Below are 12,017 nucleotides of genomic sequence, written 5' to 3' on the forward strand. Positions count from 1 at the left end.
GTATTGACTCCAAGACGGAAGGTAAGGGTTTTTAAAAAAAAAAAAAAAAAAAGAAAAGAAAAGAAAAAAATCATCTTTGTTAAGGTTTTCCCCCTTGGAGTCCAAAAAAATTATGTACCCATATGGAGCAAAGAATCACTTCATTTGCTTGCTTTTAAAAGAAACCAGACACTTTGGTCTTGGTCACCTTAGAAGCAGATTTCCCATAACTCCTGGTGTGGCGCTGGCACTTGGCAAGGTAAAGAACAACCCCAGGGCTTAAAATTTTTGGTCCAGGGCCCATCAAGAAATGATGATAATAACAATGCCGTTCATTTGGTTTTTTTCTTTCCTTCATTATACAACTCTCCCTTCAAAATCCCTATTCTCTCATTTGCTTAGGTGACATTAAACAAGCAAAGATTTGCATCATCTCATATTCTGAGAACTCACATAAAACTGTGAATCCTGAGTTAATTTTGCACATTTCCCTTTGCTGATTCTCCATCTCAATGTCCAAAGAGAAGGAAAAAGAGACAATGGAGGCAAAGTGGAATCAGATGCCCAGAGAAGAAGTTTCTGAAGTAAGAGGAGTTGTTATGCTAAAGAGTACCTGTGATACTTGGAATAAAATCTGGGACTTCCAAGCCAAACCTGATGATCTACTCATTTCTTCCTATCCTAAGGCAGGTAAGTGTCTGGGATTCGGGAAATGAGAAATAGGAGACAAAATTCATCAATTTTTCTGAAGGTCCATATCCTAAAGTCCAAGGAAGAAAAGGGGAATATTTCCATAATAAGATAGGACTTGAGTAGAACTAAGCTGTTTATACAACTTTGAAAGGAAGAGAAATAGCAATTATCTAATTACTAATAATTATTCTTCCCTGATTACTTATAACTCTCCTTTTAATGGTTGTTCCAAAGCTCCTCTTCCTTCTTCAATGTTTTCAAACTACCTCCACTCTCCGGTCTCAAAAGATGACCTCAGGTGTTATTTTTACTAAGAAAATCGTTATCCATTGTGAAATCCACCATCTCCCCTATTCCATATTTAAAAATTCCTCTATACCTTTACCCATCCTTTCCTCCTTTGCTCCAATGTCTAAGAGATGGTCCTTTTATGTTGCTGAGGCTAGCTTGCACCTTTGATCCCATCCTTTCTTATCTCTTCTGGAAACCTGACCCATTCATCTCCTCTCTTTCATCTTCAATCCTAACCTATTTACTAGCTGTTTTTTCTGCTGCCTCTCATGTCTCCCCCATCCTTAAAATTTCACTTAAAATCCTCACTGTTCCCTCCAAATACCTTTCTTTATCCCTTTCTGCTTTCATTGCTCATCTCTGGGGAGAGAGGGGGAAAGCATCTATACTTGCTAGCTCCATTCCCTCACCACCTGTTCACTTCTTAAAAATTTACAATCTGATTTTTAACCAACCTATTCTCCAAGGTTATCCATTGATCTCTAAAATGCTAAATCCAATGGCCTTTTTTCAATCCACTTCCCTCCTGCAGCTTTTGACTCTATTGCCCACCCCAACCCCAATACTCTTTCTTTCCTTGGCTTCTATGACACTACTCTCTCCTAATTTTCCCTCCTACCTGTTGGATTACTCTCTCTCTGTTTCTTTGCTCAATGAATATTCCCCAAGCCTAGATGCTCCCTAAGGCTATCCTGGGCCATCTTTCTTTGCACTTTATTAGTGATTTCACCTACTCCAATAGCTACAATTATCATTTTTATACCAAATGACACTTGGGTCTATATATCCAGTCTTACTATTTCTCTTGAATGCTAGTCCTATACTACCAATTACTCAAGGAAGAGTGTTTACAAGTTAGGAAGAGTGAAATTCTTAGGGGTATGTGGTCAGGTAATAATGTTATTATAAAATAATGACATTATAAACTTAATACTGTTTGAGCTTTTAAGACCCTCCAAAATGTTGCTCTAGTTTATCTTTCCAGACTTAGTTCACATTATTCTCCTTTCATGAATTATATTCCAGAGTATTTCCCCAACTTGATATTCTGTCTCCCATCTTCCTACATTCACTCAGCTATTCCCCACACCTGGAGCTCAAGTCCTCCTCAACTTCATTCTCTAAATATTTATCTTCCTTTGAAGATTCCCTACTTAGTGTTTCCTCCATTGCCTCTCCTTTCTTCCCTCCTTAAATCACTTAATGTTTATTCATTTGTTTGCCAAGAGTATCCTCAGAGGAAAAGTATACTCCTTGAGGGCAAGGATTATTCCGTTTTTATCTTTGTATTCCCAATCCCCAACACACTAGTTACTTCCTTCTTTGTTGAATAAATCTGATCAGAATAAATGACCAAGTCAAAGTTACACACATCCATATCAGAGACTAAATAATTTGACTGTACATTTCACTCTGGTCAAATTTACCAGATGGATATTAAAATTTTTCTTCACTCTGTGCTGTCTAGAGAAGCCCCTAGAAATGAAGCTTTTTTTTTAACATTTATTAATATACATTTTTAACATGGTTACCTGATTCATGCTCCTCCTATCCCCTTCACACTCCCCCCACCCATGGCCGATGCGCATTTCCACTAGTTTTGTCATGTGTCCTTGATCAAGACCAATTTCCAAATTGTTGGTAGTTGCATTGGTGTGGTAGTTTCGAGTCCACACCCTCAATCATGTCCACCCAGACCCTTGCATTCAAGCAGTTGTTTTTCTTATATGTTTCCTCTCCTGCAGTCCTTCCTCTGAATGTGGGTAGCATCTTTACCATAAATCCCTCAGAATTGTCCTGGGTCATTGTATTGCTGCTGGTACAGAGGTCCATTACATTCAATTTTACCACAGTATATCAGTCTCTGTGTACAATGTTCTTCTGGCTCTGCTCCTTTCGCTCTGCATCAGTTCCCGGAGGTCTCTCCAGTTCGCCTGGAACTCCTCCAGTTTATTATTCCTTTTGGCACAATAGTATTCCATCACCCGCATATACCACAGTTTGTTCAGCCATTCCCCAATTGAAGGACATACCTTCCTTTTCCAGTTTGTTGCCACCACAAAAAGCGCAGCTATAAATAGAAATGAAGCTTTTATGTAGATTTCTGCTCATGTTCTGCAATGATGCCTCATTCAAAGTACACAGCAATATGAATCAGAGGTTCAAATCTTATCTCATCTACTTACTACCTGTAATCTTGGACAAGTTGCTTTATCTCAAGGAATCTCACTTTCTTTATCTGTAAAACTGAGAATATGGAACCAAGTTATCTCTAAGATCCTTCTTGGGTATAAATCTATAATCCTATTACTTCCTTGTTTTGGGAGAAGGGAGCAGAGCTCTGCCATTTGAATATTTGCCTTAGCTTGTAAGAAATAAAATTAATATAAAGGGATAGAATTAAAAATATCATGGTTTCAAAGCCATTTAGAAAAATGAAGAAAAAGTGCCTGTTGAGTTATTTTAAAGGGACCCACCATTACCTGTTCCTCCCATCCTCACTCCTGCTCCACCATCACAAAAGAAAGAAAGTACCAACCCAGGCACTCACTATTTAACCTTCTGTGTACATTATTAGGTAATTGTCTACGTCATTTACGTAAGTCAGAAATCATGGGGAATGTAGTTTCAAGGACCCTAAATGTCCACAGGAAGTTTAGATCAGGGACCTCAAAATTAGTTCAAGGATTCCCAAATTTCCAATATCACATTCCCCCCTGATGATCCTTGGATGCCTAGTCACCCCAAGTGATCACTTTACATAATCATCTTGTACCCACAAAGGTCTTCTAACTACAATAGTTAGAGATAAGAGGAAAATGGAAGAGAGAGAACAAAGCCAATGTTTTGCTAGACGCATTGACAAAAAGCCAACTGGGGGCAGTCCCCTTTGGCAAAAGTGTGTATATTCAAAACGAATGCATTCAATTCCCCATAGTTCAATCAACTGTACCTCAAAGTTCATTCTGGATCTTCTTGATGCAATGTAGGTTTTCTGCAGGCATCTTCATGGTGCCTTCTCCAAACAAGTTCATTGTCTGGATTCTGGGGAAATGGCAAATCTCTTATCCTGAAATTACTCTCAAAAGAATTTAAACTTTACAGTATGTACCTTTTAAGCAATCTGACACCAACAAACATTGAAAACATTCTTTAATATCATTTGCATAGAAGGTTGTGGAATAAGGAACCACACACAAAAAAGCAATATGTTTGCTTTGTGAGCCAGTTTTTACAATGCAAAGAGCTTTTCACTGATCTTTTTCTTCCTAGTTCAATGTTAGGTAGTCTCTAAAATATAATGATTGCACATTTTGGATACCACCACCAGACACTTTGAGGGATGACCCACAAGAAGAAAAATAAGGTTATTTTACTAGTTTCTATTTTAAAAAATCCCCAAGACTCAATTCCATGTAATCAGTCTGTAATTTTCCGTAGCCTTTCTGGTAAATGCTAACACAAATTCAGTTGACTTCTGCACTGCTGAACACAGGTCACTGACTCTTTCATGACTTCTTTTTCCCTTTACATCTATCCTTAAATGTCCATTTTAAATATCATTTACCTATTTATTTATTTATTTTATTTTATTTACAATGACCCATTTAAAATATTCAAGAAGGAAAGAAGGAACCTCACAAACTATGATTTGTCATCACCTAAAATAATATTCCTCTAAGAATAGTTGTGGTCTTTGAGAATGGCCTAAATTTTGTTTTTCCAGCCTTTATATATATGTGTGTGTACATATATGCATATATTTATATGTATGTGTGTATTTACATACACACAAATCCATATATACAAATATGTAGTTTATATTTAATTACATATACACATAGATCTATATGTTTTATAGAGATATATGCAATAATGTGATATAAAATATCGATATATGCAATAATGTGACTTTTGTTTCTGGAATTAATGAATCATATCCTATCAATTGATGAGCAAATATCAAAAAACAAGATCATGTTATATAGTATAAAACATGACGCAAATTCCACTTTTGCATTCTTCCTGAAAATGTCTTGCTGAAGGCCATGGGAGTAAAAAGAAAACAGCAACATCATGAGACAGATAGGAGTTGGTGCCTTCTTTCTACTCTCACTGAAATTAAAAAAAAAAAACAGCCTGAAAAGGTTTACAAACAATTGTTCTAACTTAATAGATCAATCATTTCTATTCAACTGAATCTGTGAGAGGAAATAACTTTCAGAAATGAATTTTCCTCTGCTCAGGGGCATTAAATTTGGCTTGAAAGAAGAATATAAGACTAGGTTCAGTTACTGTATCTGAAAGTGATTTAGGAGAGTCATCATGATGTCCTCATAATAATCATTAAAATAGCAATAAGAATAATACCTAGCATTTATATGGCACTGTAAAGTCTTCAAAGCAATTCATATACATGATCTCATTTGACTCCTAACAATAAGATTCAAAGGAACTATAATGTTTCTTATATACTCTCTGAGGCAGTTAGTTGGAATAGTATAATTGGAATATTCCTGGCCTGGAAATAGGAAAATTCCTCTTCCCGTGTTCAAATCTGGCCTCAGACACTTGCTATTTTTGTGGCCCTGGGCAAGTCACTTATCTTTCAGTTTCCTACCCTAAAATGGAAGAAATAATCATAAAATTTATTTCACAGATTTGTGGAGTGAAATTCTGGTGGGGCTCATACCCCCAAAAATCACTCTGATGAGCAGACAGGAGACTTGATAAGATGCTGGCAGAGAAAAGCTCCTTTATTTGGAGAAAACAGCAGAAAGCAGGGAGGAGTGGGGAAGGGGAGGAGGAAGGGGAGGAAAAGGGATTCTACCCGCATAAGCAGCTCGCTCAGGGCAAAAATGTCCTCTCTTTTTCTAGGTACAATCACAGATTTTTATAATAATCCTGATGCAAGATTCTCCTCCTCCTTTCTGTCCAATCCCACAGAAGGGGCTGTTGTGACATTTACAGTCTTGAGCATGTGATTTTCAACATTAAGTGCCCCTAAAGACCCCCAGATCCAGACAACCTCATGACTATCGTGGGATTCTTAGGCTGGGACCATAATGATGCTTTTGAAACTCCCTGTACTTTCCTTCCTTCAGCTTATCCTATAGTTTGGCTTTCTTCCCGAGATACAGATAAACTCTTCTCAAGGTCTCTGAAAATAGCTGAGGAAAATTAGAAGTTTTATGGGGTGGGACGGGGGAGCAGGCAGTTTTAGTCTAAGAAATAGCAACACTAAGGGGTCTTGAGAATTAGGGTTACAAAGCAAATGCTACTCTGAGAATTACACCCTGAATCTCACCCCACACAACAGATAAAGTATATTATTGTTGTTGTTCAGTCCTTTCCGTTGCATCCTACTCATGGTGACCCCGATAAAAGCAGCACTGGCTACTTCCCACCTCCTGCACTAAGTGAAGTAGGACAGACCTCGCGCTAGGCTGGTTAATAAAGCTTCCACTTTCTGAGCCTGAGATGGAGGTAAAGACATCAGACTCTGGGGAAAGCTCAGTAGCAGAGTAAATAAAATGCCAGGCTTGCAATCAGGGGTTCTAATCTGACCTTAGTCACTTCCTAGCTGTGCGATCCTGGGAAAGTCACTTAATTCCAATTTCCTGGCCCTTTTCACTCTTCTGTCTTAAAATTGACACTAAGTCAGAAGTTAAGGTTTTTTAAAAAAAATAGATACTAAAACAAAAGTTAAGGGTTTAAAAAAAACAAGACTGAGCCAGGAAGGGCTTGTTCACTATGGAACTTCTTAAGGGAACCCTCTACTCTTGTTGTGTTTGAATACTGAGCCTGGCAGTCTACATAGGTCTCTGGATCTTTTCTTGTGTGCTGGTTTATTTGCCTAAGTTTAAATGATGATTTTTCTAGTGAGTCCTCTTTCCTGTTGACTGTAAGTTCTGATTGACTTTTTCAATAGTTCTGGCATGGATGAACTCACTATAGTTATTCATTGGATTTCGTGATCATTATTCAATCTAATATTATTTTTAATTGTTGTTTGTTTTTCTGGAGTAGGGCTACAGGAGTTGGGAAGGCTGACCCTTCTGCTCAGGCAGCCAGCCTGGCCAGAAATGTCCAGCTTCAGGATTCTATCCTATTATCATATTCTAGTCCTAATCTTCTAAACACCAGACTTACTTCGCCAAATTCTTATTGGTATTATATATAAACTGTGTGTCCCAAAGATATCCCGGTGCAACATGTCCAAAACTGAATTCAGTGTCTTTTCCCAAAAATCCAAACCCCTTCCAAATGTCCTTATTACTATCAAGAACACCTCTGACCTTCTGGCATGTCAGGTTTACAACGTTGGTATCATCCTTGACCCCTTACTACCATTCACCCTATACATCCATTCAGCTGCCAAACCTTGTAGTTTCCACCTCTATAATATTTTTCAAAAAAGCACAATCTTTGTTCAGTCCCCCATCATCTCTCATTAGAACTATTACAATAGCCTCGAAATTTGTCTCCCTGACTCATCTCTCCCTGATCCAATCCAATTATATAATTGTCAATTAATATTCCTAAAACATAGGTGTTTTAGATTATGGCACTCCTTTCTCAATAAGTTCTTTTTTTTTAACCCTTACTCTGTCTTAAAATTAACACTAAGTATCAGTGCCAAGGCAGAAGAGTGGTAAGGGTTAGGCATTGGGGACAAGTGACTTTGCCAGGATCACAGAGCTAGGAAGTGTCTGAGGCCAGATTTCAACCAAGGAATTCCTGTCTCTAGACCTAGTTCTCTATCCATTCAGTCACCCAGTTGCCCCTCAATAAGTTCTAATAGCTTTCTATTATCTCAGGATCAAATATCTCTCTCTGACTTTTTCTTTATTTTACCATTGCCTACAAACATATACAGATTCATTTTTCCACTCTTCTAAATACTATTTTTTATAGAAATACAATGCCTGGCTCTTAATGTTTGTTTGTTTTCTACCAGGAACAACATGGCTGCAAGAGATTGTAGATATGATACGGAATAACGGAGATGTTGAAAAAACAAGAAGGGCTCCTATTAACGTACGAAATCCTTTCCTTGAAAGAATAAACCTACCCTATGTTGGTAAGTCTAATGTGGACAGTAGCCAATCTAAGAATACAACCCACAAGTTACCCATAAATATTAACTACCCTTAAATAATTAATCAAACACTAATATTATCACAATTTTGATCATATCATCTCAGATTTGTACCATGTTCAAGATTTGGAAATTTGAAATTCCCCTCTCCATCCACAACTTTATATTCCATGACCCATCTCTATACTACCTGTCTGGCTTCACTGCTCTTGAAACTAAACCTTAACCTCATGTTTTTCACTTAAATAATTTATGAACAACTACCCTCCGATCATAAATCATAGGACTTCAAGCACAAAGAAACTTCAGAAAAATGATCTAGTCCAAACCTTAGATTTTTATAAATGAGGCCCAAATTGATAAAATACCAAAGGGCACAAAGGCATAAAGTAGTAAGGACAAAAATGAAAGCAGATCATTTGCCTCCAAATATTGTCCTGAACATTGCACCATGTCTTTGCAACCCTGAAGTTCCCAACCCTAAATACTCTTCCCTCTGTTACCCCACCTTCTGATTACTTTGTTCTTGGTCTTCTATAGAAATTCACAATATGGAAAAAATTTCACCAACTTCAAATTTATAGTACATAAACTCATCAAGGCACTTTATGCAGTTCTACACTCTCCCTAAACTAAATTTATAAACTCCTTAATTCATTTACATTAGCAATTGTAACAAATCTTTTCTCCTTTTTCTTACCCCCAACCATACCCTCATCCCCTTGTTTACATTTAACAACGTAGCGCTCCATTGCAAAGACTGAGGACATTTTAGTAAGGCTCAAACCCTGCCTTCCCTCCTCTGTTCTTCATAACTTCTCTATTTTGTTGGTATCAAAGTCAAATAGAATTTGAGGTAGCTAGATGACGTAGTGAATAGAACTTCTGGCCTGAAATCAGGAAGGTCTGCGTTCAAATCTGGCCTCAAACACTTATTAGCTGTGCGTTTCTGAGTGAGACATTTAGCCCTATTGGCCTCAGTTTCCTCATCTGTAAAATAAGCTGAAGAAGGAAATGGCAAAACCATTAGAGTATCTTGGCCAAGAAAACCTCAGAACCACAAACCCCAAATATGAAGAGTCAAACACAACTGAACAACCATCAGTATATAAAATCCCCAGCAAGTATATTTGACACATATGAATTCAAGTATACTTGATCGGCAACTGAAAAAAATAAAGGCAGAAAAACACATAAAATAAAAATATTAAATACATGCTAAATCCTCACCATTTTCCCAAAAGGCATAAAGACTTGTAGCAGTTCACCTTTCATACTCATTTTCACTCTGAAAAATTAGAATGAGTCATTACATTGTTTTGCACCACACATTTAACTCCTCCATCAAATTTTGCCCAGAGTTCTCACTTGTGGGAAGTCATGTTCTGACCAGAGCAGTGTTTCTCTTTGTTTCATTAATGTGCTTTCAGTTTATTAATAATGGACCCAAAGTATAAGAGTAGTGATGCTAGTAGCTCTGATAAAAGTCATAAAGTCCAGTGGATTAAGAGCCAGGCCTAGAGACAGGAGGTCCTGGGTTCAAATCTGACCTCAGACACTTCTTAGCTGTGTGACCCTGTGCAAGAAACTTAACCCCCATTGCCTACCCTTACCACACTATCTGCCTTGGAACCAATACACAGGATTTATTCTAAGATGAAATGTAAGGGATTGAAAAAGAAAAAGAAAAGTCTTAAAGTGTCTATGTATGCCTAGGTATGTCTGTATAAGAAATATTTATTAAATAATGAAAAAATTGAATTTATTGCTTTTATATCATTTATTACAACATCAATTGATCTCCTATAATCCTTAGTCCCAATTGTTCATTAACTGATAGATTAGTTAGCTTAAGAGCTTCTGTTATCAACCTTGGAATGTTAAGTACACAACTTGACTGAATCCTGATTCTAGATAAAGATAACAGAAACAATCATTGAGTCATTTGCAGAACATAGAATTTATTAGTAGTAGTATTTGCTTTTATAAAAATTCACATCAATAACAGGATCCTCAGATTCTATGACCCAGAGAGGCGACTGATTTATTTTTAAGTCTCTTCCTAGATTCATTATGATGCATTGAATCAGAAGATATAATATAGGATCAATAAAATACTTGGACTTTGTATTTGAATTTAACTTATTAGTTAATCTACTCTGAACATTTGGTTTTTAATCATTGGTGTTAAATAATAGTCCAAGACCTATAAAAACAAACTATGACAATCTAAACAATGGCTTTCATCACAGATCTCTTTATAGTCCTAGATATGGGGATTCTTAACCTTTATAAGAACATAGGCTTTTTCTTTTTAATTTTAATCATTGTGTTTCAATATAATTGTTTTCCTCTGTAATCTAGTTGCATTCCAGTATAATTTTTCCTCTATAATCTCATTATATTTCAGTATAACTCTTTTTGTCTGCAATCTCATTGTGTTTCAGTATTTCCTTTGTAATCCTATATATTTTATTTTTTGCATTTAAAAACAATATTCTGAGAAGTTTAGAAATTTCCACAGACTGCCAAAGGGTACATGACACAGGAAAGATTAAGAACCCCCTCTCAGAGAGGGTTGTCTAGAACATTGAAAGGTTAAGCACTTGCCCAGGGTCAGATACCCAGTAAATGTCATTAAAAGACTTGAACCCAGGTCTTCCTGGCTTGAGACCAGCTTTCTATCCACCGTGCCACTTTAATATCATATTTGTACCATGTTTTGGGTATGTTTTAGACTGAATAAGTTTTTGAAAGTTGACCTAATAATAACTGTCATTTCCAAATTATTTCTATGGAAAAAAAATAGTTCCAAATTCCAAACACCTTACTTAGAGATGAACTTCTGGAGGAACATGGTGCAATGGAAAGCAGAGAGGACCTAAATCTGGAAATCTAGCTCTGCAACTTACTGCCTTGAGCAAGTCACTGAGCCTCTCTAGACCTCAGTTTTCTCATCTCTAAAATGATGAATTGGCTGACATATCCCCTAAGGTTCCTTCTAGTTCTGAATCTATGAGCCCATGAGCACGCCTCATTTATGAGCCAAAGGCTACCTGCAACAGATTTTATGGAATCTCACTCTAGGCAGATCTACTTAAGCACATTTTTTTTATCTTTTGAGAATGAAATCTAAAGAGTAAATTTGACTTCTGTTTACTTGTTTGCCTAAAACACACAATCTATTTTCCTTAGGGTTTCAATAAGTAATAAGCTTCATTTAGCTAGGTTAGAAAAATTCCAGTTCTGTACAAGTAGCTCTTCTGATTTCCAAATACTTTAAAATAGACAAAGGGAAAGGGAATGGAGAAAGAGAATAAGCATTTGTAGAGGATCTCCTATGAACCAGGCATTTGAGCCTTAAACAAGCCTAGAATGTAAGTGCTATTATTCCAATTTCATAGCTAAGGAAGTAGCTAGGTAGTGCAGTATATAGGGTTCTGGGACCAAGACTATTCATCTTTCGGGGTTCAAATATGGCCTCAGATGCTCACTAGTTATATGACCCTGGGCAAGTCACTTAACCTTGTTTGTATCAGTTTCCCCATCTGTAAAATGAACTGGAGAAGGAAATGGCAAACCACTGCAGTATCTCTGCCAAGAAAACTCCAGATGGGGTCATGGATAAGACAAACAGAGGTTAAATGGCATACATATAGTAATGACCTGAGGTTGGAGCTGAACTCACCTCTTCCTGACTCCAGGTCCAGACTTCTATTCTATTCCACACCCATATCTGCCTGTGAGGTATTTGGATTGGATAGCCTCTAAGGTACCTTTCAACCCTAAGCTTTATGTTTTATGAGATATACACATAGCTATAAATTATAAATATAGCTGATGCTCTTCCTCTTGAACTCTCATAAAGAAAATGTTGTACCCTTTGTATAAAGAGAGTGGACCAGAAAGTCAGAAACTAGCTTTGAGCTCCTTAATTGAGTTCCTAGTTATT

At 37.0% G+C, this 12,017-nt stretch overlaps 1 protein-coding gene across 1 annotated transcript in view; it reads left to right on the forward strand.

Annotated features, from left to right (window-relative positions):
* Positions 1–491: 491 nt before the first annotated feature.
* LOC123239773 (sulfotransferase 1C4-like) overlaps positions 492–12,017 on the forward strand; it is a 29,794-nt gene continuing 18,268 nt past the window's right edge. The window contains exons 1-2 of the mRNA XM_044667067.1: positions 492–669; positions 7,925–8,047. Coding sequence (XP_044523002.1) covers positions 492–669; positions 7,925–8,047 — 301 coding nt within the window. The remainder of the gene's footprint in view (positions 670–7,924; positions 8,048–12,017) is intronic.

The sequence above is a fragment of the Gracilinanus agilis genome, chromosome 3, assembly GCF_016433145.1.
Source record: "Gracilinanus agilis isolate LMUSP501 chromosome 3, AgileGrace, whole genome shotgun sequence".
In the NCBI taxonomy this organism is placed as follows: Eukaryota; Metazoa; Chordata; class Mammalia; order Didelphimorphia; family Didelphidae; genus Gracilinanus; species Gracilinanus agilis.